Source organism: Talaromyces marneffei, chromosome 1 (genome assembly GCF_009556855.1).
Source record: "Talaromyces marneffei chromosome 1, complete sequence".
NCBI classification, from domain to species: Eukaryota; Fungi; Ascomycota; class Eurotiomycetes; order Eurotiales; family Trichocomaceae; genus Talaromyces; species Talaromyces marneffei.
The window spans coordinates 6,080,216-6,106,331 of NC_072348.1; the positions used below are offsets into that span (position 1 = coordinate 6,080,216).

The window sequence follows — 26,116 nt, forward strand, 5'->3', positions numbered from 1 at the left end:
ATCGACACTTTTAACTCATGATTCGACCGTTTATTCTTCATAAACAAGAACAACACCGTCATCGCCCGCAGTCACAACTCGCTTCCCACTAGCATTTCCCTGCACAAACCCCAGAATACCGCCAGACTGTTCCCCACCTTCAGTCTCAACTAATCCCAGATGACCCCTCCATTCTTTGAGTAAACCCTGTCCTGCCGCGGTAGTTCCACCCCGAGCATCCCATCGTCGCACCACGCCGTCCAAACCGGCAGAAGTAAGAATCCAAGGTCGACCTTGACCTGTGGCATTGGCAGCGGGTCCTGGCAGGCCCGGACGGATCAGAGGTGCATTGGCTTGAGCAGGCTGTTGTAAGAACTCTACTTTGACTACAGTAGCTCCCTCATGGGCGTCACGGATATGTCTTCGGACTGCGAAGCGATGTGCGACATCAAAGAGGCAGATTGATCCATCAACAGAGCCAGCAGCGAGCATTGTCAGAGGCAGGGAAGAGAATGACAAGCTTTCAACGCTATCTGATTGTGCTTGCAGAGAAGCAAGAAGGACGCCAGCGCCCGCTGCCTGTGCGCCACCAGCAGGTGCTGGTTTGGATTTCGACTTGGCAGCAGGTGCTGACAAACGAGGCAATCCAACCACCTTGATATGACCTTCCGCACCACCGACAGCAGCAATGGCGCCTGACGGGGATATAGCAATAGAGTATAGACCGCCTTCGACAGCAAATCGCTGATCTTCAGCTGTATATCCCACAACCGCGGTTGTACCAGCAGAGTAGGCATATCCCGCAGCAGCGGCTTGTCCAAATACATCATTCACATAGAAACTACCATCCTCGGAGACAGTCGCCAAAAGCTTTCCATCGGGTGTCCATGCACCTGCCGTACAGGCCATAGTATGTTGAAAGAACGTCTGAATAATCGAGATAGGTTGAGCGGCGTCCGTATGATCAATCTTGAACACCCACGCACTGCCATCATTACCACCAATCGCGATTATATTATGGCTGTCCTCCTGATCCTCTTGAGCTGGGCAAACAGACAACCAATTAATCTCCTCTACTTCCTGTACTTCGGCGACAAACTCCCACATCATCCCCGTATTTTGTGCTGTCGTATCTCTGTATACGCGCAAACGTCCGTCGAGGCCAGCCGTCAGCGCATATTCACCCTTGGGACTCGTGAAAGCCACAGCATTGACGGAATCTGTGTGTCCGTCCAACTTCTTTATCGGCTCCAATGATTTTCGCTCAGTCTTGGGTTGCGGATTCGATTCATAGCTCTGGGGAAGTAACGGTCGTACATCCGTGGGTGTCGAATCGAATATGTGAGCTGTATCGTCACCAGAACCAGTAATTACTATTGATTCATGGACGGGGTGTTGCGCAATGCAGAACACAGAGTCTGAGTGGTGATCGAAATGCGCAACGGAGTCGTTTTGGATTGTGATTTCCTCTTGCATCGCGTGGTCTTCGTCGTCGTCGGAGTCCATGGGGTGGTCCTCGTCGCCTTCGACGATTTCTTCGGCGTCCGCCTCGTCGAGGTAGATGTCCTCCTCATTTTCGCCTTCTGCGTGAAAATTTGATGACATTTTGAATGCACTTCTCTGATCGAAATTATAGCAAGCGTTTATTCAAGAAAATACGATAGAGAATGGAGAAGGGGAAAAAAAAATATTGACAGCGGGGTAGATGACCCAGTCGACTTTATAAAATGTCGATATGGCTGTCGACAATTCTCACTCGAATTAGAAATGGGTAGAAACGAAATGCAGCAGTCAACAGATTTGTAATCTGCAAAGGAGAATTTCAAAAGACAACGAAGCTGGTGTTTGCTACATGAATTATTAATGCTTTCATTGCCCCTCGAAGCTTAGAAATTTTGTTATCTCCGCCGCAGCCAATTAAACCGAGCTACATGTATCCACTTGATCAAAATCGCAGATTTTCCAAAAACAGTAATATTTCTTAACTCCACTTGCGAGACCAGGGGAACGCTGAAGTCTAGATTCTAGATTCAGGACCTTGATTCATGAGGACCAATACATATGATCACAGCTTGCTGCCGGCCCTCTTCCTTGCCTCCCTCTCCTGGTCTCTGAGTAACCGTCGTAAGATCTTACCACTAGGGCTCTTGGGAATGACGTCCAGAAATTGGACACCACCTTTCAACCATTTGTGCCGCGATTTGTGATCTTCTACGTGCTTCTTGATGGCTGCTATAGTAGCAGCATTATCTTGTGTTGCTGATGGCGACTTCACAACAAACGCTTTGGGCACTTCGCCAGCAGCTTCATCAGGAATTCCGATCACAGCACAGTCCGCCACCAGTTCATGTTCGAGAATGTGGGCTTCGAGTTCGGCAGGTGCAACTTGGTTTCCCTATACCTTGTTAGTTTTCTATAGAAATAAGGCCCTTAGATCAACATACCTTGACTTTGATGAGCTCTTTGATTCGGTCCACGATGAACAGGTGTTCTGTTCCCTTAGGACCAATACGCATCACAGCCTCGTCTCCGGTAAACATCCAGCCATCACGGAAAGTCTCCTTCGTAGCCTTTTCGTTATGCAAATACCCTAGCACAACACTCGGTGAGCGGACCGCGAGTTCACCTGGAGTATCGTATTCGAGAATCTCCTTGCCGTCTGGGGAAACGATTCTTGCCTCGACTCCTGGTAGGATGTTACCACTTGAGCCAAACCAGATGTCCGTGGTTGTTGTGCCGCATACAACAGTGGCAGTCTCAGTCAAACCTTGGTCGTGTTAGTCGAGATTCAGTGGTATAATTCAAAGATGTATCATACCGTATCCTTGCCTAATTGCCCAGTCAGGGAATACGTCCTGTATTTCTTTTGCAGTTTCAGCTCCAAGAGGTGCAGCTCCAGTAAAAATAGACGTCACACTTGACATGTCGTATTTCTTCATCAATTCCTTGCTCCTCAGCATTGTTATAATAATGGGAGGCACCTATATATAAACGTTAGTCATCGAGCATCAATAAACGAGTATCAAGAACATCGTATCCTACCAGGAAAAGAGTATTGATGTGAAACCTCTGTATAGAGTTCAAGAATGTCTTGATATCGAACTTAGGAAGCACAATGACGCCATCACCCCTGAAAGGTGCAGCATGACAAATGTAAACCAATGCATAGATGTGACTCTGAGGCAAAAGGCACAATGATACTTCAGTATAGGGTTTTTCCGTCCTCGTTGGGCGAAATGTGCCTTCGTAGGTGCAGATTTGGATTGAATTGGCGATGACATTGCGATGCGATATCATAACTCCTTTCTAAATGTATGTTAGCTCTTGGTTTTATTGATACTTCTTTTCACACTTTCCAATCTCAATTAAGGTAAGGATGTTGTGTGACGGTGGCTTACCGGGAGACCTGATGTTCCACTCGAATAACACACAAATGCAGTCGTCCGCGCTCCCTTTCCAGGCCCCCAATTCAGTTGTTCGACTTTTGGTAAAGACTTTCCTGCTGCGATAAGCTGTTCTAAGGTTTTGAATTGTGACAGCGTTTTTGAGCTGCCTACAAATTCCAAAGGCAGGTCGACAATATATATGCGATTAGAGGGGATGCCAGCTTGTTTTGCGGCAATCAAAGCTGTCTCTAAAAGCGGGGCGCATGTGAACAAAGCAGTAGCCTTGGAGTCTTTCAATTGATATGTCAATTCGGCGGCAGAGTACGCAGCATTAGCTGGTGTGACTACAGCAGCCAGTCGATGAAGGGCCCAGTATAGAGGGAGGTTATCAATCTATATATCACCCAGGTTGACATGTCAGAATGTAAGTAAGTCATAACAGCCGAAAATAGACAATCTCACCGTGTTTACAAGGAAGCATGCAGCGATCTTGTCCCACTCTGTTCCACGATTGGGATGCCAATTGAACTCTTTGGCAAGAGCACGCGAAAGATAGTCAACACGGTCCCTCACTTCCAGCCATGAATATGATTTCCCGCTGAGACCACAGGTGTAGGGGTTTTGTGAGTGGCTGAAGGTAGATCTCCCATGTTTCTCGTCAAGCATGAAATCGCAGATTGCGACATCATCTGGGATCAGGGGCAACGGTGGGAAGCTGCGAGGAGGGAAGAAGACCATGGCTACGCAGTGATGCAACAATCGCAAAACCTGACTGAACAATGAAATTATGGTGAGTGCAATGAGGTTTAGAGAAGAAAACGAATTCAAATTACCTCGGCTTTCATCGTAACTTGAGAGATCTCTTGGAACAGTGTATGAGCTGGGAAGAGCTTCGGGTGCAAGCCAATCAGCTTAGGGCGATCCTGCGGAGTAAATAAATGCGGGGGAAACAGCGGGAGCCTGTTCCGCCCTCTTGGAGCCAATCAGGACGGCGCCTTTTTCTCTTTTGTATTTGAGCAACGCGACCTGAGGTCTGGTGATTTACAGAGTATATATATATTCAGTCTTCCTTAGAGCCTTTCGTAGAGTATCAATAACCAAACTTAAGGAATCGAAAACTGGAGTGTAGTACTTTTGTGCTCTGTAGTCGACAAGGTAATGTTGGAGAACAAACGGATATGCGAGAAAACGAGAGTTTTTGAAACATGTTGATTGAATTATGATAACAGCATTGTGTAAATGTGTGGGTATTCAGACAGATCAAGGCGCGAATGCCCATGGCCCTTCTTAATTGGGAATCGTTGGAAAAGATGACCGACGAGGAAAGAACGATTGGCAACAGCTATCAGGCACCTTCCTTCAAACCCATCAGTAGCATCCCTCGCGCCTTCCTTCCGAAATGGCCAACGAGCAACCATGGCTTTGCTTTCCTTTCCTTCGCTGGGAAGCGAGGGAACTCTCGACTTCTTTTCTGCGTCTCTTTTATACATTTCCCATCCTGTCTTCTGTTTCATACAAGAAAGGCAACTATATAAGGCTGTGAGACCGGAGCCATCTCAAATTAGAACCAAGTGTGGGGGGTTCAATTTTCCAACACTTGTGTCTTATATGCTATAAATAGCATCTGGTCTACGTTCCGATAGAGTCGACATCATGCCAAGAAGGAGAAACGATCCAGAAAATACACAAGGTGGTGGGGAGGCTAAGGAGCCTCGCATCAATCGAGGTGAACAGCATTCTAAAACCGCGAGCCCTTCAAGTTCATATCATGGAGATGATTCACCCCAAGTGATTCAGCCGACAATATCCACGTGTGAGGAAGATTTCAAAGATCAGCCCCCAGTCTGGGCCAAGGTAAGGAAGGAGCAACTTCGGGGATATGCAATACTACACACCCTGACGCCTAGAAATTTAGGACCGCACCGACCTATGTAATACCATCAACTGGTTTCGTTCATACCAGGGTAGCTCATACACGATAAACAAGACGTGTTATGGTTTCCTCCTCGATGGGCATGGTGGCCCACGAGATTATATAGATGATGAGATTGTCATAACGCGAGTGTGAGTCTCATTCAGATTATGCTAATAGACGAAGCATGCTAACCTCTTGAGAAGCGGAGGCGGGTGCGTGGTAGAAAACGGATCCGTAATACAGGATAAGGACCTGAGCGAGGCCACCTCGGCGGTGATTTCGCTTCGCGCAAGTAAGGACTCCAGACTCGCTGTCGGTCTAATCATTGGTATGTCCCTCGATTCAAAATTCTTGTAATCGGGCCTGACTACATGTCGTTTCAACTAGGCGACAAAAATGATGCTATTTGGAGAAAATTACCACACAAGTACAACGTCATGGGCTGGTTTCGCGTTGTTAATGTCTGGTTTGAGAAGACTGACAATGGTAAATTTGGAGCGCGTGTCCGATTCCAAAAGCTCGGCCTCGAAAACCCCAGTTGGTGGGCTAAAAAAGGGTCGGAAGATCCTCTGTCATTGAGTCAACGGATGCTCATCGGCGCCCAGAGCGAAATTTGTCGCACATGTGGTAAATCTAGCATGTTGACGTATGAGCAAGGATGGATGTGCCTCCAGCGAAATTGCGAAGCATGCTGGAAGTTGAAGAACGGCACGAGCCCTACCAATCTAATATATGATACAACATTTCTCAGCTCTCGCGAGCCGCCCGACGACAATATTCAACCTCATTTCAGTCTTATCCCTGATCTCTTGACCGACATGGCTAATCCAGATGCACCTACACGCAGAGATGCTTGGCGAGGTGTGGTGTGCCCAGTGTGTAAGAAGTGCATTTCCCGGAAACATTGGAACGGTTGGATATGTTCCGATCCATTGGACAACAATACTGGACATCAAGCTACCTGTCAGTGGCAGATGACAATGGACATGTCCGCTATTTCAATTCAATCTGTCCTGGAAATCGGAGCCACCAAAAGACGTTCTCGCACAGATCGAGAGGCACTCATACAACCAAGCATTCAGACCACAAGCTCATACAAAATAGTGACTTACGCCATTGATGACGTTGGCCGGATTGTTCATTTTAGCGCTAGAGATTCGACCCTCCAAAAGCCCAACGGTCCAAATGAACTATTCGAACGCCTTCAAGAGGTTGATCTGGGAATGTGCCGATTTCCTATTGATGTGAAAGGCGGTAAGTTCACTTGTTACCAACAGATATTATCGCTCTCAGCTGATGGAAAATAGTATCTGGACAGTTGACATCGCATTTTGCAGCTAACTTCGTGAGTGAATTCCACCCTTTAAGATATGCTTCTGAAAACTAATATCAAATCTAGGGAATGCCATATAAGTTTGTTGTGCCAGTCCACTCAAAAGCCTTCACCGAAGCTCCAGCCGAGATAAAGACCGCGCTTAGTCGCCTGAGTTGGGCTACTAAACAAGTTGTTGGTGAGGAAGCGCTTCGTCTCAACGAGTTGTTGACGGTTGGTTACTTTGAAAAGATGTCGATGGGTGTATGTCAAAAGATCACAGTCATTATGTTGAGCAATTCTGATTATGTCTAGTATCACGACGATGGTGAAGATTCATTAGGACCTACCATTGCATGTTTATCTCTTGGAGCTAATGCAACTATGAAATTTCGTCTCAAGGACCAGTATTTCCGAGGCAGAGGTCACACCTCGAAAACGCTCGTCGCAGATGACGCTGTTCTTCTAGGTTGCGATAATTTCGAAGAACGCAAAGAGCTCAAAGAACAGCACGACACGGGACAACTCAGCGATAGTGAGTATACCAAGCAACGTATGGAACTAGCAGACGCCATCAAAAGGCGAGAGGCAAGTGCTCTTATTACCCTAGACCTGCATCATGGAGACATGGTGGTTATGCATGGATCATTGCTACAGAAGTACTACGAGCACTCCGTTGCTTCTGAAGGCAAGCTTCGTTTCGCCCTTACTGCTCGACACGTGTTGGATGAGAATGTGGAGGTCGAAGAACGCGCAAAAGGTCAGTGTGAATTTACTCCAGATCAGATTTATGATGGGGAGTAGAAATTTTTTTTATATATGGATGGGAATCGAGGCTCCTTTCCACGGTTTATTCAATACTCATCTTGTTTAGTTAGCATGTTTATAATAATCTGTCAGTATCTACCAAGCCATATAGTTAGCGTCGCATCATCTACCGTATTCAGTGGCCCAAGAATGGAAATCGCAGCTTAAAGCACCTTATCTAGGTATACATTTGCTTTCACTTTCTCTTCTTGTTCTTGCAAGTACAGGCCGAGTAGACGGACAGTGCACTTACAGCCCTTTGACAAAGGATATCATAAGTGCGGCTGCCATAGTGGAGTACTGCACGAACTTGGAAGAATGGCTTTGTACGCTCACATTCACCATATAATGAAAAGTCGGGATTATTCTGACCAAACAATCTTCAGCGTCAACTGCCGGTGGCTCTGTCAATCGTAGATTTTCCATGTCAAATTTTCTTTCTTTTTTCTTCTGAAGATTCAGTCACCCATGCATGCAACAAATCTGCAGTTGGGACATCCAGTGAAATCAGTTGGGCAGACTGGTACGACCAAGGAAGGGTTTGGTGACTAAGGTCATCGGATGCCCTTGGTCTCATTAGTTAGTTAACTGAGTTAACTAGTCTAGGCCAACCCCACTCAACACTCAGCTGGGTATCTCACCACAACATCCCATCTAACTCACATTAGCAACACCAAAACATTGGTTGCTAGATGTTCAGTCACTCGCTCATCCCTGCTTTGCGATATTGCTCACATGTTTTTTTCGTTTCGACGCTGAAAGCGTAGTTTTCATATTGTCGATCGCTTCATATTGGCATATGCATCATTGCATGGATGTTAATCTCCCGTTGCGACCGATGTTCAGCGCACACGATCAGACTTCCAACGCATATTCCACGGCCGACCGGGGATTTTTCTACCAGGCATCATAATTAGAGCTATTCAGCTCGTCCGGTTGTCTTTACAGGTGTATGTTTGGCTGCGTTATTTGATATGACTCCCCGTTGACCACCACGTCAACACATTCTTGGTTTATCAGTAATTGAGCCAAATCCGCTTCATCGCTTATTGCAATTTATTTACCTCGTGGCGATTGCTTGGTACGATCGCCTGTCATGTCCCAATATCAGCCTGGTCAGCAGGCGTATTACGGACAGAACAGCAATAATGTGAATGGATCCGCGCAACCCGCACCACATTCCTCTCAGTACGCACCTTTTCCTCCTCAACCAGACCAGGTACCACCTCTGAGACGGACACCCAGCTACATTGCCGGCGATGACTCGGTATATGCTCCTGGCTCAGAGACGATCCAGGGAGGTCAAGGGTTTCCGCCTGTTGCAGGAACTTACAACACGTTCGCAAACACAGCGCAGGCTAATCTAGGCTCGAGACATTCTCAATTCTCTGTTGGCAGTTCTCAGCGATCGAACCCGAGCCGTACCTCTTCCCATGGATCGTCGGCGACATCTACGTACCAAACGCAGCCGTATTCGCAGACACCGACTCAGTCAAACATAGCTTACAATCCCCAACAATATGCACGACCTCATTCGCTTTCTCAGCCGCCTTCAATGTCTTATAATCCTCAAGCCTATACGAGCGTCAATAGCAATGCAGGACAAGCTTATCAGACCTACAACCCGGCTGCTTATCAGCCGAACCCAGGGACCGGATACACCGCGCCAAACATTCTCCGACAGCCGTCCACGCGCTATTATTCGCAACCGCAGCCTTCCTACACGATGCCTATACCTTCTCCACAATCACAACCGCCGCCTCCTCCCCCTCGCGGCACGGATCATCCATATGGTCCCCGTTCACCTCAGCTATCAGACTCTTCTCCGAATCCCAGTAATAGCTACTCGTATTCGAGCCAGACTTCACCCTCCCTAGGTTATCGCTCATCAGTACACCAATCGAACCAGACGTCGCCGGTCTACGCATCGAATTTATCCTATACAACTGCCAGCCCACAATCTCTTCCTTCCCGGCAGAGCTCCCACGCATCGCAAGCGCATGGATACTTTCCGCAAATACCTTCTTCAACTTCAGAGCCGTTGATTGAAGAGCACCCCCCTGCTCCACCAGCACATCAACGTTCAAGCTTATCAGGACCTTCTTTGAGAGCGTCGGAGGCTTCCTCAGTTTATCAGTCGCCGCCATCATTGTCTCCTAGGAGAACTGATACTCTCACCCGACATCCTCAATCTCGTCCCCTTCCTGGTCCACCGTCCTCAGATGCAAATGAAGCTGTCTCGTACAACGGCGCCGGAACTACATATGAAGATCTTATGAAGGAAGTAGAGGCAGCTGTGCAAGGAAGTTCTCAGGGCATGGGGCGTAATGGATTCGGGCGAATACCCTCTTTGGAGGCGCAACCGCATGGAGAGGGAAGTTTTCGGCCTTTGTTTAGTGAGGGAGCTCCTCGACTGAGCCCTGATGAAAACCATACCCACACGAATGGGAGTGTGGCAACTGGCACTGGGCAGTATGTCAATTACGATGCGTATAGTGACGAGAGTGACGCCGAGGCTGCTGCTGGCATCGCAATGATGCAAATGGCGGAGGAAGAAGAAAGAGCCGAAGCGGAGCGACGGAGAAGCAGGGGTGGAACGATAAGCTCCTTGTTCCCGACATATGCCTTGCAGCCGGCCGTCCCGACTACCATAGTATCGCCACAAGAGGCCAGCAGTGACAGCGACTACGCTCATCACGACTTATCTCTATATGGAGGAGGTTACGAAGGTCAAATGCACTACGGCGATACTCCAGGTCTAGATGCCGAGACAAAGCTTGCCGCGACAGTGGATTACTTTCCTCCAGCTGACGACGGTCATTTCCCTGCATTCCATTTTACAACTCCGGCCAGAGTTGATACAGGAGGCACAGGCGGTTTATCTGAGCCGAGCGCACTGGGACGACAACTGAGCTTCGACTACGGAGACGAAGACGCTGAGCCCCTGTTAAACTTAGAGGATGATGATGTTCCCTCTGGAAGCCAAAGTCCAGAAAAGGGGGAACCAGCGGACCTGTTTTATCATCCCGGAATGCGCCCACTTCCACCCGCGCCTGTAGAACCAGCAAATAATGCAGACGTTCTAGCACATTTGATTCCTGCAGGGACTTATCGCAACTCGCAGTATGGTGAACAGGAAACTCAGTATAGACCTCTTCCGCAACCCATATCTTCAGACTCGTCCGGACTGTCACTGCCGAATCCGCAAGTTCCGCGGTCGACATCTCTGTCGAGTCATAGTAGTACTCCCCGTACTGACGCGCCCATTAGGTCCAAGACCGATGCGGATCGGGTCAAGTATAAACAGCAACAGGAGTTTTTGCGACAGCAGGCGGCGGACAATTCTGTCGGGGCTCTGGGATTCAATGCATCTCCAGAGCCTTCTGCTATAGCTCTTGATTTGCCTACTATACCGGCCGGCAGGAGGAAGAAGTTCAACCCAGCGAAATTGTCTTCGGAGCAATTCCGCAAATGTTCTGAGCCTTGGGCTCTCAGTTCAATCGTGGCATGGGTCAAGGATTTGAGCGAAGATGAGACTGACCTTAAAGAGCAAGCCGTTGTTGATGCTATTGTTGCATTATTTACACATAAGGTACCAACAATGAACACTGCTGATGCAGAGACTTTAGGCTCTTCGGTTGTTAAGAACATGCTGAATGAAGGCGCGTTGATAGTTGATGAAGAATGGGTCAAATTTAGTGACAAGTCGCTGTCGGGTGTGTTGTTTCAGATTACTGGCAGCGGATGTTATTCGCCACGCCTTCATGCCCAAGAAACAGAGACATACGGACGTTGTTATTCGCATCATTGTATGAGAACGCTAAAGAAGATCAACCTTCGTGCTCAAGCTATGGAGCCTCAAAAAAGGGCTCAGGATTGGGTCACCTTCTATAACGTGCCCAAGGAAGTATGGGAGAGCCACCCACGCAAAGAGGTTGACCGGCAAAACAATCTCCATGAGATCGTTACCACTGAAGATTCATTTATAGAGCAGCTGGATGTGCTGCGAGTGCTCTATCGCGATCAGTTAGCAACCATGCAGCCTTCGATCATCAGTCCGAAGCGCCAGGAGAAGTTTTTGCGTGATGTCTTTGGTAAGGTCGATGCGGTTAAAAAAGTCAACGAAGACTATCTTTTGGCACAACTCAAGTATCGACAAAAAGAACAAGGTCCTTTTATTGCTGGCTTTAGTGACATTTTCAGAGAGTGGATTCGAAAAGCTAAATGGGTCTATATCGATTATGCGGCTACCTTCCCCAACGCAAACTACATGGTCCGCAAGGAAGCTGAGCGAAATGCTGTCTTTCGACAATTTCTCAACCAAGCCCGTGAGAATAAGCTGTCCAATCGTTTGAGTTGGGATACTTATCTTAAGGCCCCTATTACTCGCATTCAGCGCTATACTCTACTTTTATCTACCGTGTACAAGAATATGCCGAAAGATTCGGAAGAAAAGACTAACCTCGCACTGGCGATTGAAGAAATCAAGGTTGTTGCGTTGGAGTGTGACAACAAGGTTGGTGAGATGACAAAGAAGGTCGATCTGGCAGAACTCTCCGCGAAGCTACAATTAAGACCGGGAATGAGCAAAGAGGTCGAACTGAATCTTGAACATCTGGGGCGAGAGATCATGTTTCAAGGCGATCTTCAGCGTCCTGGAACTCGAACGAGATTCAACCTTGTGGATACACACGCCATACTGTTCGATCATTACCTTGTTCTAGCGAAAACTGTTCAGATGCGCGACACGGCCAAGACTGGCAAATTTGAAGTCTACGATGTTTCTAAATTGCCAATTCCTATGGACTTGTTGGTTCTCGAGAGCACAACTGACGACCCAGTGGTCAAATCATCCGTGAGAGGAGTCTCCACAGTCACACAACCAACGGCGGCAGCGGCAGCAGCACGAGGAGCCGGTCCAGGCACTCTCACACAAACAGGCACCGTCAACTCCGCCACCTCGTTCGTCGCAACAACCAATCTTGAGAACTCCAAGGACGATAAAATATTGTATCCGTTCAAGGTCAAGCATCTTGGCAAGTCACCCACCTATACACTATTCGCGCCATCCGCTCAAAACAGGCAGGACTGGTGTCAAAAGATTACAGAAGCCAAGACCAGACACGCTGCATCGCTCTTTGCACAGAATGCAGAACCCTTCCGGCTTCGAGTGTTGGCGGACGCCGCTTTCTCCTACGGAGAGGCTCCAGGGACAAAGACAGTCATGATCAAGGGAACGCCACTAGACCGCGCGATTCGGGAGGTGGAGGCCAAATACGCTAGTATCGGAATTCGACCCAATCCTGTGTGCAGAGCTATGGTCAATTGCGCGACGGTATTCCAGCAACCGGGTGGGCAGTTGATATGTGCTATTGGCACTGACTTTGGAGTGTTCATGTCGAGATATGACGATCCGCGAGGTTGGCAAAGGGCAATCACAATTAGTCGAGTTACTCAAATTTCAGTATTTGAAGACTTTAACTTGTTGTTATTGATTGCGGACAAGTCTCTTATAGCTTATCATTTGGATGTGGTCTGTCCAACCAGTGGTACACCTTCTCAGACTTCTCAACATGATTCTGCGCGTCGAGCACCACAGAAGGTTTCTGGCAATCGTGAGGTGGGATTCTTTTCCGTGGGTAGAATGAAGGACCGAGTTCTTGTTTTCTACAAGAAGCGGGATGGCATTTCATCAACCTTCAAGGTAAGTTTATTTGAGTTCTATTCTATGAGTCTTATGCTAATCGTGTATAGGTGATTGAGCCGGTCTTGCACAAATCGGCCACGACTCGCTCACGCTTCCTTCCGAGCCGTCGTGGTCAGACGGAAGTCTTCCGCGAGTACGACGAATTCTACATTCCCGCAGAAAGCTACAACATCAATCTATTCCACAGCTCGCTAGCCATTTCTACACAACGAGGCATTGAGGTTCTGACCTTGGACAAGAAACAGCCATGGTCACTACCCATCCTTAGCGCAACGGCCCCAGAGGCCCAGCCGTATTTGACCAGTATTGGAAACCGCATCAAAGACTTGCGACCGTTGGGCATGTTCAGACTGAGCGATGCGGAATTCTTGCTTGCCTACAGTGAATGCGCGGTGTATGTCAATAAACTTGGCGACATATCTCGAAGCGTCATCATGGAATTCGTCGGACGAGCACACACTGCTTGTCTACATGGAAAATTCCTGATCCTGCTGAACGATGACTTTGTCGAGGTCCGTAACGCGATGAATGGACGTTTGCGACAAGTCATCCCAGGTCGCAATGTGGTTTGCCTTGACGATGGTGGCAATATGGGAGCTGTGGACGACAAGATCTCTCAAGAAAGCAATTTCGCTGGCGCGGGGACCAATGGACATGCCTCATCGTCGTCTACCAGCGACCTTGCGCGTGCAGGTCGAACGGTGAAGATTTGCATGCAACATCCGGAGTATGAGCGCAGTCAGATCGTGGTGGAGCTGATTGCGAATGAAGGACAGAATGATTAGACACAGAAGACTTTATTTGTTGTTGTCTGTTGCCGTGATAATGAGCTTACTCCCTTTTTCATATAAATCACCGTTCATACCCGCTCCTCGTTATTCTTTTCTTTTCTTTCGATGACATTTTGACGACTTCGACAAAGCATGATGAACATTGGTATGACTTGAGGCATTGGTTCTGCATTCTATATACCTATCTATGCATTTATTTTGTAACGCAGGCATATTTTCGGCCACTTTTGTTTTTCACCTTGTGACTTATTTTGTACAGATGAGATGATGTTATTCTGTAGGGAATATTTGGTGTAGATGGATAATCGACAATTCAATTGACTATACTCCGTAAGTGCCAATCGTCGAAGCCAATTATAACAGAAATCAAGGGTGGACGTTCGCCGTGAATTAGAATTTGCCGGACGATGCGTACTGTAGAATCTATGAAACATACAGAGTATATCTATACAGTGTAGCAAACATTGATATAACCGACTCGCCGAGGTAACTGGCACTATGTGGGGAACTACCATCATGATCAAGGGGTCTGGCCGTCTGGGGCAGAAGAGAAATTAGGGCGTTAGCTTAACACCTTAGCTTGGGATCCTCCTCCGCACTGGTCCAGGTGAGGAGGACTGTACGGCCGTAACTGCTTCTTTACATATATCCAGGTGTCCTGAGGAGGTTTTCCTTCTAGACATACATTCGCACAATCCATTGTGTTTTATAGATTTGCAAGTAGGTGAGCACATACCTACCTGACTTGAAAGACTTGCTTTGTTGCGACAGCCCGCTCACTCAAACCATTGATAAGACGCAGCCATGGCTCTCCCCAAATCAGACTATCTCAGCAACGTCTGGAAAGACGATCTATTCAGTACGCATCATTCCCCCTCTTCATTGGTCTTATCGCTAAGACTCCATTTTCGCGTCAAGAGAATAAAGTAGTCTTCTGCACCGGCGGCGGAGGCACAATATGCAGCGCCCAAGTCCGCGCTCTCGTCCACCTCGGCGCCAACGCGTGCATCGTCGGTCGCAACGTCGAAAAAACTGAAAAGATGGCCGCGAGTATCGCGACTGCGCGACCGGGTGCCAAGGTTATTGGTGTTGGCGCCACCGATGTGCGCAGTTTTGATAGTTTGACGGCTGCCGTTGATCGTTGCGTGCAGGAGTTGGGTGGTATTGATTTTGTCATGTACGCCAATCCTCAAGACGGTAAATTGGGGGGGGGGGGGGGTGTGTCATTTTACTGACGATGGTATAGTGCTGGTGCGGCGGGGAATTTCCTTGCGTCGATTAATCAGCTTTCTGTTAATGCCTTCAAGTCAGTTATGGATATCGATGTGCTGGGTTCATACAATACGGCCAAGGCGACGTTGCCTTATTTACAGGAGTCTGCGGCAAAATATAAAATTGACTCGAAGACTCGTACGAAGACACCAACCATCTTTGCGATTTTATTTTATACATACTAACGGGTGTTTTAGTGCAACCATCTCCCCTGGGTCCAGGAGGTCGTATCATCTTCGTCAGCGCCACCATGCATTACACGGGAATGATCTTCCAAACACATGTCTCAGTCGCGAAAGCTGGTGTTGACGCCTTGTCGAACAATATCGCGCTGGAATTTGGTCCGTTGGGTATTACCTCGAACATCATCTCACCTGGGCCGATCGCAAATACCGAGGTATGCAACAAATTCGATCGAGACCTCTTCTGTATATTATAAGACGTGAGCTGACTGAGTGTTTAGGGCGTCGAGCGTCTTTTGCCTAGTACCTCCAAAGAAGAATCATGGAAGCGGCAACCTCTGGGTCGATATGGGTCTGTAAGAGACATTGCCGATGCTACCATATATCTCTTTTCCGATGCTGGTAGCTACGTGAATGGACATGCTCTAGTTGGTACGCGCTTCAGTCTTATGTCTTGTAGTAACTATACTCTCCTTGAATTTCTACTAATATATTCTATTCTGCACAGTGGACGGAGCTTCATGGCGTATGCCCTCTGCCTCCATTGGCTCCAGCCTCAAATACCCCGATTTTCTTTTGTCTGGCGAAGCTGTGGCCAACGTCAAGGGACAGAAGAAGTCCAAGCTGTAATTATTTGTTACCAGGAATAGATAGTTAATAGATAGATGCCCACAGAGTATGTATGGTATTTCTTACCGACCGGTACCCTAACCCTGGTTGCGTCACGGGTGGCTCAAGCCACATCATCACATCGCTGCTTTTGCGGAATTCATTCGATGATCGCAAGATGAATGACTGTGATAAGGCGGCGTGGGAGAAAATTTCTGTTTTCAGACTAGTGCTTGGCGCATCTGTTACAAATGCAGCCAATCAGCCTTTTGAGTCAGTTGAAATGGCGCTTAACTTCATACGAGCTTACGTAGGCCCCTCCCGTCAATTGCCGATCAGACGATCTCTCCAGTTCCCATCGCCCCCCTTCCTTCACTTTCCATTCTACATAACTATCGACTATATACCACAACAACGCAACCTGCTCATACATCCATCGTATATCGCAACATTCGCTACCTTTCGTCTGTACCTTCACACTATTCTGATTTGACATCATGTTGTTCCGGTCGCTCGTGGCCGCCAGCGCCCTCTCTCTGTGCGCCTCAGCCTTTTTGGTTGTTCCAGAGGTCCACCATCCTTCCCAAGAGCACGGTAATCTACCTGGGTCTCACGCGCTTGAACTCGCGAATGCCCATAGCGAGACTTTTCGACTGCTTTGCGATGACTGCCCGTTCCCGGAGACCATAGAGGATGGTGTTGTCATTTGGTCTGAGAACACCAAGTCGTCTCTGGTTGGTATACTCTATTCGCAATAAACAAAAAATCTGGAGCTAACGAACATAGGAACTGAACTTCCGCACTGAAAATGGCAACCTCTATATCAACAACGCACACATCTTCCCCGTCACATTCGATTCCGTCGAAATCGTCACAGCCGTCCAACGCCGAGACTCCGATGGCCAGGAAACCGAGCCCTTGAAGCTGGGCTTCGCTCTTATGGCTCTGCCTCTTGCGCCTCCTCAGGATGACATGGAACTTGTTCAGATTCGATTTTCTCCCCTCGACATCGAAGGACACCCGGCTCCTCTCGACACTGTCTCGATCACAGCTATCCAGACTACAGCAGGAGAACTTTTCATTCTACGAACTGAGGTTGAGCTTCCCGCTGGCCAGGATGACCATGCTTCATGGAAAAAGTGCAACGGCGACACTCAGTGCTTGAGGCGCTTGATCTTCGATCGTATCCGGGCTTTGGTCCAATCTGCTCAGGCCCATATGATGAACTTGAAGTCGAAGCTCGGACTTGGAAAGGGCTGCCACGGCAAGCCTCTCCCTATTGCTCCTCAGACGCTGGGCCCCGACTTTTTCGGACTCGAGGAAGGCCACCGCTTCCATGGCCAGCCTCCTCACCCACACCCACACCATCACCACATGCACGGTCTTCGCCGTACTTTGTTCCGCGTTGTCCGCTTCGTTCTTGTCCCTGCCGTTCTTGGAATTTTCGCTGGTCTTACTGCCAGCGCCATCGGTATGCTCGTCGGACAGTCTGTCGTTTTCCTCTGGATGCGCTACCGACGCGGCTCTAAGCCTGCCCGCTCAACTTCGACCTTGGAGCAAGGCGACATCTCCGAGAAGGCTGTCCTCTTGATGGAGGAAGAAGTCGTCAACGAAGAACTCCCTCCTTACACTGATGAAGATCACGCTCTTTCCGATACCAAATAAATCACATACCTTCATACCCTCATTCGATCACCACCTGTGACTTTTCTTTTTTTTTTTGGCTTATGTATACACTTTTGCTGTTTGTTTCTGATACTCATGGAGAGTAGGTGCATCAAGGATCGGCGAACTAACTGTCAACGCATTGCTCTCTTTTTTTGGTTCTAGTTGGTTGTTTTTTTTTTGGCTTTTGGCTTTTTCCTATTTTTACTTTTGAATCCCAACAGGTAGCGGTGCTATCTTGCTGTAAACTGTCAGGTTATACTATACAGCGCTCAATGTAGAATGATATTCTTATATTTTACATTATTTTTAAGAGTCTTGGTCAATGGTCGTAAGTAAAATCTCATGATAACAATCATGTGCAGTTGTCGTAGCTCTCCAGATAGGATGAGGGTTACGGCAGGGTTAGGTTACTTACATATATCATCGACTGAAACGAGCTAGACAAGCCGCTAACCCAGCTCAGCCGTCATGCTCAGCTTCCCTTCCAGGCCACCAACCACCAACCACCACCATGATTGCCTTGCATCTTGCTTCTGCTTCAAGTTGACGATCTGCTCCGAATATTCTCAAGCTCCAGAATATGGGAATGCAACGGAATACCAAATCATGATCTAATCCTGTTATCGCCAGCACCATATCAACATTTGGTAGATCCGTTTGAGCTCCTCCGGCCCACCTGACTTGTCAACCTCCCTCGTATGCTCCATCTCGACGTACATTATACCGTTGGTTGAACACAGCTGAGGTCTCCGAAGGACCTAACCTCGCTCCCGAATAATGTTCCAATTCTCGTCATTGGTCCAAAAGGCCCAATCCTTTATTGATCCGGCCAACTTCAATCTACCAACCATCTCATCCAACGATCGCAACCCCTCCAAAGCCTCTCTCTTCCGCCAACAGTTCCGCCTCCCCGACTCTCAGAACCCGTTACAGGAAATAACAGCTGAACTGATTCTCGTGATTAACCGTGGGCCCGCGTCGAATACGCAGGGTGACCGCCCCGATCAGCTCGGAAACCGGTATACAGGACGTCTACATCTGAGCGAACGGTTTATATGTTTTTCTACTCAGCCTACTAGCTTTTTACCATCGGCTAGCAATAATGCATCCACAGTATTTACGGGCCAGACTCATGGCACCGGCCCCTCAGGAAACGGCTTCACATTCCCCCTGTGCTCGATCCGTCGCGTGGAACGACTCAACAGTCTCAACCACGTCTTCTCGCTCGCATTAACAACCTGGAACGGAGCTTTGAGTCCCAACGCCGCGAAAAGCTCGACTTTTGTGCCCCAAAAATTCACTATCCATCTCGTTGGAAGCAGGCAGGCCTGCGAACGATTCTGTGATGGGCTAAGGAAAGGGTTGAGGGAGAGTATCAAGGAGATTGATAGTCTGCGGTCTGTGGTTTTGGATCATTATTCGGAGTATCTTTTGACTTTACCTCCTAAGGGTAAGGAAGACCCGGAGACCCCGGCGAGACAGCCGCCTGATGCTGGGTTGGGGATGGTCTTTCGTTATCCGGGAGATGCTCGCAAACTCCGTGATAGGAGTAAGATGAGGTTATGGGCTGAGTATTTTAGAGGTATATCATCTTATTCAACTCGTTTGTGGAGACGATCTGACTTGTATAGAAAACGGTCGTAATGCCACTTTGATTCGACAGCCAACATTTCATAAGCTCATTCGTGTGGGATTACCCAATCGTTTGAGAGGAGAGATCTGGGAACTTACGTCCGGTTCTCTGTATCTACGTTTAAGATCTCCCACCCATTATGAAGAAACCCTTACCAAGTACTCCGGTCGAGAGTCATTGGCTATTGACGAGATCGAAAAAGATTTGAATCGAAGTTTGCCGGAATACCCGGGTTTCCAGAGTGAAGAAGGTATAGGACGTTTGCGGAGAGTCTTAACTGCGTACAGCTGGACAAATGAATCAGTCGGTTACTGCCAGGCCATGAATATAGTCGTCGCGGCCCTTTTAATGTAAGTCATACAACACGGTTGTTGAAAGTCGAACGCAACTAACTAGGCTTAGATATATGTCAGAGGCACAAGCATTCTTTCTTCTATCGGTGGTCTGTGACCGGCTTCTACCCGGGTACTACTCCACAACGATGTACGGCACTTTACTGGATCAAAAGGTCTTTGAATCCCTTGTCGAAAAGACGATGCCAGTTCTTTGGGACCATCTCGTAAAGTCCGATGTGCAATTGTCTGTTGTGTCCCTACCATGGTTTCTCTCCCTTTATATCAACTCAATGCCTTTGGTATTCGCCTTTCGAGTATTGGACGTCTTCTTCCTCGAAGGGCCAAAAGTTCTCTTCCAAGTCGGACTGGCTATCCTACGTATTAATGGGGAAGAGCTTCTGGACGTACAGGACGACGGCTCGTTCATTTCTATTTTGAAATCATACTTTTCCCGCTTGGGAGACTCTGCACATCCGCGGTCTGAAAACCCCAAGCTCAGAGCTATTACCCGGTTCCAGGAATTGATGGTGGTGGCTTTCAAGGAATTTTCTGGCATCACTCATAGTTCAATTACCGAACAACGAGAGAGGCACAAGGATGCTGTTTTGGAGAACATTGAGAACTTTGCGAAGCGCACGTCAATTAGGAATCTTGGACCTGAGAGTAAGAGGCTGAGTATGGATGATCTTGGCACAGTCTACGATCGTTTTTACCAAGTACTTTATGATTATGAGGGTAAACAACGACTTTTGGAACAAGAAAAGAAAAAGTTGGAAAAGAAAAAGGTTGAACGCTATTCAGTCCTGGGTCCTCCCGTTGACGCTGAAGTTGGACGAGTTGGACTCGGTCCAAGTTCAACACATATGGACTACGATGCTTTTAGGCAATTTTTGGCAAATACCGCCAGATGGGCTATTGCAGACTCGCCCAGCTCGGGTCGACACCCTTCGATCTCTGAAAAAGACCGCATCAACGGCAATGACAGTATTCGCGGCCGGAGTGCATCGCATTCAAAGTGGACTGATAATGTAGAGCCTGCTGATCACGAGTTCATGCAACGTCTATATCGCAAATGGAACACTGATGATGATAATGGGCTGAGTCTGCAGAATGTTGTTATTGGATTGGCCAAGTTGAAAGGCACACGCGACATTATGAATTCGATAAATTATTTCTTTGATCTTTATGACGACAATGGCGACGGCAAAGTAGATCGTGAAGGAATCTTAAGGATCTCAGAAGCGCTTCTTTTCCTGTCGCGCAGAGGTTTTGATGGAGCGCTGAGCCCCAGTGAGACGATGGAAAATCTTGCAGATGCAGGCCTGGTAGCTGAACAGCGTGACAAAGTCAAGATGAGCGTGGATGAGCGCTTCCTCGGAAGTGTCAGTTCCTTCATTCGGCGATGCTTTGAGTATGCAGATCCAAGCCACCCACAAAACCAGAAACAAAGCGGTCAACCTACCGAAGTCGATAATGCTGCTAGCAAGTTGGATGCATTCTCTATTGGCGACGATGACGATGAAGAGGACTTAATCGAGGTAGAGGAGAACAAATCACCTGAAAGACTTTCGCCTCCTCAAACACCCGTCACGACAGGAGACACGGCGTTGCCTATCAACTCGCCATCCGGTCGCTCAGAAGCGGCAAATGCAGCGCTCGATCCCAATAACCCATTACATATCACCCTGCCTACGTTTAGGATGGTGGTCCTCGCGGACGAGCTTTTGGAGCAATTCTTCGAGACGTTCTTCCCGCAATCGTTCCATCTGTCAGATCGCCCTAATCCAGCTTCGTTGACAGCATCCACATCACTATCATCAAATCTTACTACCTTCTCCAATATCGGCGCCGCCGGACGGTCTACCCTAGGCGCCATCTCAGGAGCAACTGTTGCCGGTGCTTCAGGCGGAATTGTTCCGCCTAACAAAGGCCTCCGCGGTGTCTTGGACAACATTGTCAGTGACGGAATGCGCATGGCCGCCGAAGTGCGCAAAAAGATGGAGGAGGCCCAACGCGAAATGGAGCGTAACGCACTTGGACGTGCTGACGAAGAGGACGATGAAGAAGACGATGACGGTAGGAGCCTTGCTTCTTCCGCTGCCATGGTTGGGGGGATCTCTAGCTGGGGCGCTGGTGCATACGGCATTGACCCTGAACGACGCAGTGTTCGCGACCGAGATCGAGATTTACTTGAAGGTGCCGAAGCGGAAGCCGTGCTTGACGGTAAAGAGTCCCATCAACCGTCCCAAGAGGCTCGACAACATACACCGTCACCAGCTCCGCATGATAAATTACCAGATGACAGCGTGAGCAGAGTCGAATTCAATGCCTAGTCATTCCCTTTCTTTTCATAAGCCTGTCATTATCTTATTACTCGTTATTGTTGAGCGGGAGGCGTTTTATCCATCTCCGCTATGATTGAGCAGCTTTTTTTGTGTGTGTAATGTTGCATATATAGTTTGATGTACATAGGAGAGGATAGGATAAGTTAGGTAATTGGAGTTGGACCTTGGCAATGATCATATTACTAGTACTGTGGCATAGAGTGTGGATCATAAACCATTTTCCAGTCGACCGAATATCGAAGCATCATTGGTCTAGTGGTAGAATTCATCGTTGCCATCGATGAGGCCCGTGTTCGATTCACGGATGATGCAGAGCATTACAATTTCCTTTTGTATTTTTTGGCGATCCATTGGTCAACATAGCTATACATTTTTTACAGATGGTTTCCAGTGATAGATACTCCATATGCTACGTAAGTGATTATCATTGGCTTAAGCAACCTTGCGCTCCGTTAATTAGGTATATTGCTTTTTTTTCATTTTTGAAGGCGCACCCAAAGTGGGGCTTTTGATTGTTGCCCTGCTCTACTTAGTACTAAGATATGTCACTACTCAACATCTCTCATTCTGTCTTCCTCTCCCTCGACATATTCAGCCCAGAGGATCTGTGCATAGAGCTTGTTAGTAATTGGTAAAATGACTAACACAGCTGAAGAATGCTTAAACGCATACATACTCACGTTCAACTGTGCCCGCAACCTAATCCATACAGACCGCTTCGCGGCACATCTCTTCGATGTCTTGCCGCCTGCCACTGCTACCACAGCTCCTGAAATCTTGGTGCTGAGTCTGCAGGAAGTTGCGCCGATATATTATGCGTTTCTGGGCGGGTCATTTCTTGTATCGTACTTCCGTGCTTTCCAGAAGGCTGTTGATGTTGCTGCAAGGAATAGATGGCCACGTGCCTCAGGTGATGAGGAAGATGATGGTGTTGGATATGTGAATGTCGTAACTCATCACTGTGGATTGACGGCACTTATGGTCTTTGCCAGATCAGATGTCGCAGACAGCATATCCTGGACGGATACAGCAGAAGTTGGAGTCGGGCTGCAGGACATGGGCAATAAAGGCGCAGTCGGTGCGCGGTTGGGTTATGATGCCCATGGCCATGAGACTATGGAGTTGACGTTTGTGGCTGCTCATATTGCACCGATGGAGGATGCGTATGAGCGTCGGAATCAGGATTGGAGGAGGATTGTTGAGCGGCTGGTTTTTACAAAATCCGAAGATGGTCAAGACGAAGAGGGAGAAGAACCCAGTGAAGATACTGCTCATCTTCTGCACCAAACCAGAAGGGATGTTGAGTCGGGCATGTTCAGTCCTAGGTCACACCTCTTTTTTGCCGGAGACTTGAATTATCGCACCTCAGATGTGCCGCCTAAGCCTGAAGATCATGCGCGATACCCTCAACCACACGCCACACCCAGCGACGCATCCCATCTCTCCAAACTACTCAAAAATGACCAATTAACACGCGAGTTGCGCGCAAAACGTACCCTCCATGGCCTGTCAGAAGCACCGATCACATTCCCACCTACATATAAATATTCCGACGAAGCTCAAAAAGCTGCTTCGCTGCCAGAGCAAGCTCAAGATAGACCCGATGGTGTCTGGAAATGGGCAACAAAACGGTGGCCGAGTTGGTGTGATCGGATATTGTATCTCGAATATCCGCCTTGGGTGACGACCAGCACGAAAAAGGGGGGTTCATCAACGATTCAGGTTCAGGGGTATAATGCACTTCCTCTGTTTCCGACGTCTGATCATCGTGCTGTTGCGCTTGCTGTGAGTGTTCCGTTACGAGCAATCATTTCTCCATCTCAGGCAGAAGACGTTGATGATATACGCTTACATCCCCCATTCCCTATCGATCCATCATGGAGAGCGAGACGGGAAAATGCCCGCATCAAAGAGGTCGTTGTCGGTGGACTTGCATATTTGGCGCTGACGTGGGAGGGTAATGGGATTCTGTTGGCTACGGTGGCGGGGATTTTTGGTGGGTGGATTGTGCTTCGGTCTCTTTTGCAGGGTGAGGTTTCTGAGGGGATGGTGTTTTAGATATCGCATTGATTTTGTCGAGGTTAGTTATGGCGTATATGGTTGGTCTGGTTGTAGGCCAGGCTCGTGTGCGGTGTGAAATCAGATTTGACATGTAATTGAGAACGATGAGATTCCTCTGCAATTTTTTGGCATCCATATCGATAATTTGTGCCTTGTATGTCAGGCACCTTTTCATGAGGCTATTTTTCCTGATCAAACGCTCAAACGGGGCACAACGCTTAGAATTCCCACTCCTAGCTTATGTATAATTTTCGTCCACCCTCTCCAGGACTCCTCTTACCTTTTTCCCACTCTCATCCTTTGCAAAATCCTTCCAATCACCAGCGTCTCACTCAACCTGCCAGACCTACAACGTTACAGCTTCTGCATCGAGGGTTGACCTTTTCAGTTGCAATAGTGAAGTCAAACTCAGGGCTCAGTCATCATCATCAACACCATGCCTCCATACGCGACCACTCCATTCAAGGACTTATGCCTATACCCACAGCCATTAAACCCTCACCTTCGCCCCATGCCCGTGGTGAGCATCACAGCCCTCCCACTAAAAGATGAGCGAGACCCCGTCTGGGCCGAGCAATGCTGTCTACAATGCGCCAAACTCGTGGGCAGCGTCGATCTCTTCTGTGTGCCGCATCCCAACAAGAGCGAAAACAAGTGCATCCGCTGTTACAATCTGAACATCACATGCATCCCAATCCCGCAAGATCACGTTGACACTTTCCGCAGCATACAGGTGTTTTTTAAGAAGCGGGACTTGAAGTATGCTTTTCTTTTCCGTCGGGCTTGGATCATTGGTATGAATAATGAGCCTACCGCTCGCATTGGACGACAGCTTTACTTGCTCAATCGTAATATCGAACGGTTGATCAACGCTCAGTTGGCGATTGTAGGTAGTTTCTGGTTCTCATTTAATGTAATGAGACGCATGGCTGATATTATACAGAGAAATGAGCCACCAGTAGCCCCGATCGAAGAGGTTTTTGGTGAGGATGTGTCTCGCTACGATGTTTGATCGCCATACACAACACCTTGTCTTAACAATCACTGTCTCGGACAAATGGGCATATTGACCATTCTATACGGTGGTATTCCTTTGGCGAAGCTTGGAGTGGACGAATGGGACCTGTGTGGTCTCTTTGGAGAAAAGGCGTCTTGCCATGACGGTTGATTTGGCCATAGGCAATAGCTATGTCTATGAACAAGCTTTCGACTAAGTTGGAAAGGATGGCTTATGGGTACTCATTTTGCTTCTCATTCATGGCGATGATTGTTTGGATTGGGTGTATTCTCCTCAAGAGTTTGGGTTTGCCTATCGGGTTGTCTTGTCTCCAGGGTGATTGTCAATACATACTTCACTCGTCTTCCTTGATGGCAGACTTGAATAGCTTTATGTCAAAAATCGAAAAAAAAAGTGCTTTTACCTATATTTCGCCATCGTTGGTTCTGCTTTGAAATGCTGAGTTATGAGTAACTTGCTTGCTCTAATCTAGGCTGGTGACCGCAATACTTTGACGGCAATTTGCGTCAACAGGGGAGTTTTTCATGTTCTTTGTTCGCGTCTTTGCTAGATGCTATTTAAATTCCTTATTCATATCTCATCCTTCTTTCTATCTCCAACATCTCCTTGAACTCCGGTTGCCTGTTAGAGCTGCAAATTCATAAAGTCGAATCCAGTAACCTGACGTTCCCCCAATATCAACGTCATGTCGTACGTTCTTTCTCAATTTGGGCAACTATGCTTCATACAACAGCGATCGCCCCTTTACTTTCAGCCTACGCCCGCAGTGCGCATCACCACTCTACCACGTAGAGGCCCACGAAACCCGATATGGGCTGAGTCTTGCTGTGAGAGCTGCGCCAAACTCGTCGGCAGCGTTGATCTGTTCTGTTTGTCTTGTCCATCACAACAAGAAAAGTGCATTCGGTGTCACAATCTAAACCTCACTTGCTGGCCCATCATGGATGCATATATCGATCATTTCCGTGAAGTACAGCGAAGCTTCCAATTCCAAGACTTGCAATCCGCGTTTGAAGCTCGCAAATCTTGGGTAAAAAACATGAATGGCATGCGTGATACCTTGCGTATTGCTCTCATTGAAGACCAGATTTTTTTG

The 26,116-nt window shown here is 47.9% G+C and overlaps 9 protein-coding genes and 1 non-coding gene across 10 annotated transcripts; 8 read left to right on the forward strand and 2 right to left on the reverse strand.

Moving 5' to 3' along the window:
• Window positions 1–30: 30 nt before the first annotated feature.
• On the reverse strand, window positions 31–1,584 carry EYB26_002229 (uncharacterized protein; the record flags this gene model as incomplete). The annotated part of the gene is made up of 1 exon (XM_054261535.1): window positions 31–1,584. One exon carries the CDS (start codon window positions 1,582–1,584, stop codon window positions 31–33), a length of 1,554 nt encoding a protein of 517 aa, XP_054117510.1.
• Window positions 1,585–2,044: 460 nt separating this feature from the next.
• Window positions 2,045–4,103, reverse strand: EYB26_002230 (uncharacterized protein; the record flags this gene model as incomplete). The annotated part of the gene is made up of 6 exons (XM_054261536.1): window positions 2,045–2,374; window positions 2,424–2,746; window positions 2,798–2,960; window positions 3,022–3,285; window positions 3,378–3,758; window positions 3,828–4,103. 6 exons carry the CDS (start codon window positions 4,101–4,103, stop codon window positions 2,045–2,047), a joined length of 1,737 nt encoding a protein of 578 aa, XP_054117511.1.
• Window positions 4,104–5,018: 915 nt separating this feature from the next.
• EYB26_002231 (uncharacterized protein) lies at window positions 5,019–7,396 on the forward strand (the record flags this gene model as incomplete). Its single annotated transcript, XM_054261537.1, has 7 exons — window positions 5,019–5,219; window positions 5,281–5,429; window positions 5,484–5,608; window positions 5,668–6,534; window positions 6,588–6,625; window positions 6,680–6,856; window positions 6,908–7,396. The coding sequence occupies 7 exons, from the start codon at window positions 5,019–5,021 to the stop codon at window positions 7,394–7,396; spliced, it is 2,046 nt and encodes a 681-aa protein (XP_054117512.1).
• Window positions 7,397–8,495: 1,099 nt separating this feature from the next.
• On the forward strand, window positions 8,496–13,891 carry EYB26_002232 (uncharacterized protein; the record flags this gene model as incomplete). Its single annotated transcript, XM_054261538.1, has 2 exons — window positions 8,496–13,103; window positions 13,154–13,891. 2 exons carry the CDS (start codon window positions 8,496–8,498, stop codon window positions 13,889–13,891), a joined length of 5,346 nt encoding a protein of 1,781 aa, XP_054117513.1.
• Window positions 13,892–14,701: 810 nt separating this feature from the next.
• Window positions 14,702–15,981, forward strand: EYB26_002233 (uncharacterized protein; the record flags this gene model as incomplete). The annotated part of the gene is made up of 6 exons (XM_054261539.1): window positions 14,702–14,756; window positions 14,816–15,074; window positions 15,144–15,307; window positions 15,367–15,566; window positions 15,633–15,783; window positions 15,860–15,981. The coding sequence occupies 6 exons, from the start codon at window positions 14,702–14,704 to the stop codon at window positions 15,979–15,981; spliced, it is 951 nt and encodes a 316-aa protein (XP_054117514.1).
• Window positions 15,982–16,457: 476 nt separating this feature from the next.
• On the forward strand, window positions 16,458–17,625 carry EYB26_002234 (uncharacterized protein; the record flags this gene model as incomplete). The annotated part of the gene is made up of 2 exons (XM_054261540.1): window positions 16,458–16,694; window positions 16,747–17,625. 2 exons carry the CDS (start codon window positions 16,458–16,460, stop codon window positions 17,623–17,625), a joined length of 1,116 nt encoding a protein of 371 aa, XP_054117515.1.
• Window positions 17,626–18,405: 780 nt separating this feature from the next.
• On the forward strand, window positions 18,406–21,929 carry EYB26_002235 (uncharacterized protein; the record flags this gene model as incomplete). The annotated part of the gene is made up of 3 exons (XM_054261541.1): window positions 18,406–19,210; window positions 19,260–19,611; window positions 19,664–21,929. 3 exons carry the CDS (start codon window positions 18,406–18,408, stop codon window positions 21,927–21,929), a joined length of 3,423 nt encoding a protein of 1,140 aa, XP_054117516.1.
• Window positions 21,930–22,182: 253 nt separating this feature from the next.
• EYB26_002236 lies at window positions 22,183–22,253 on the forward strand. The gene has a single exon. It is a non-coding gene; the product is annotated as a tRNA-Gly (tRNA).
• Window positions 22,254–22,577: 324 nt separating this feature from the next.
• EYB26_002237 (uncharacterized protein) lies at window positions 22,578–23,999 on the forward strand (the record flags this gene model as incomplete). Its single annotated transcript, XM_054261542.1, has 1 exon — window positions 22,578–23,999. One exon carries the CDS (start codon window positions 22,578–22,580, stop codon window positions 23,997–23,999), a length of 1,422 nt encoding a protein of 473 aa, XP_054117517.1.
• Window positions 24,000–24,438: 439 nt separating this feature from the next.
• On the forward strand, window positions 24,439–25,014 carry EYB26_002238 (uncharacterized protein; the record flags this gene model as incomplete). The annotated part of the gene is made up of 2 exons (XM_054261543.1): window positions 24,439–24,888; window positions 24,946–25,014. The coding sequence occupies 2 exons, from the start codon at window positions 24,439–24,441 to the stop codon at window positions 25,012–25,014; spliced, it is 519 nt and encodes a 172-aa protein (XP_054117518.1).
• Window positions 25,015–26,116: the final 1,102 nt, after the last annotated feature.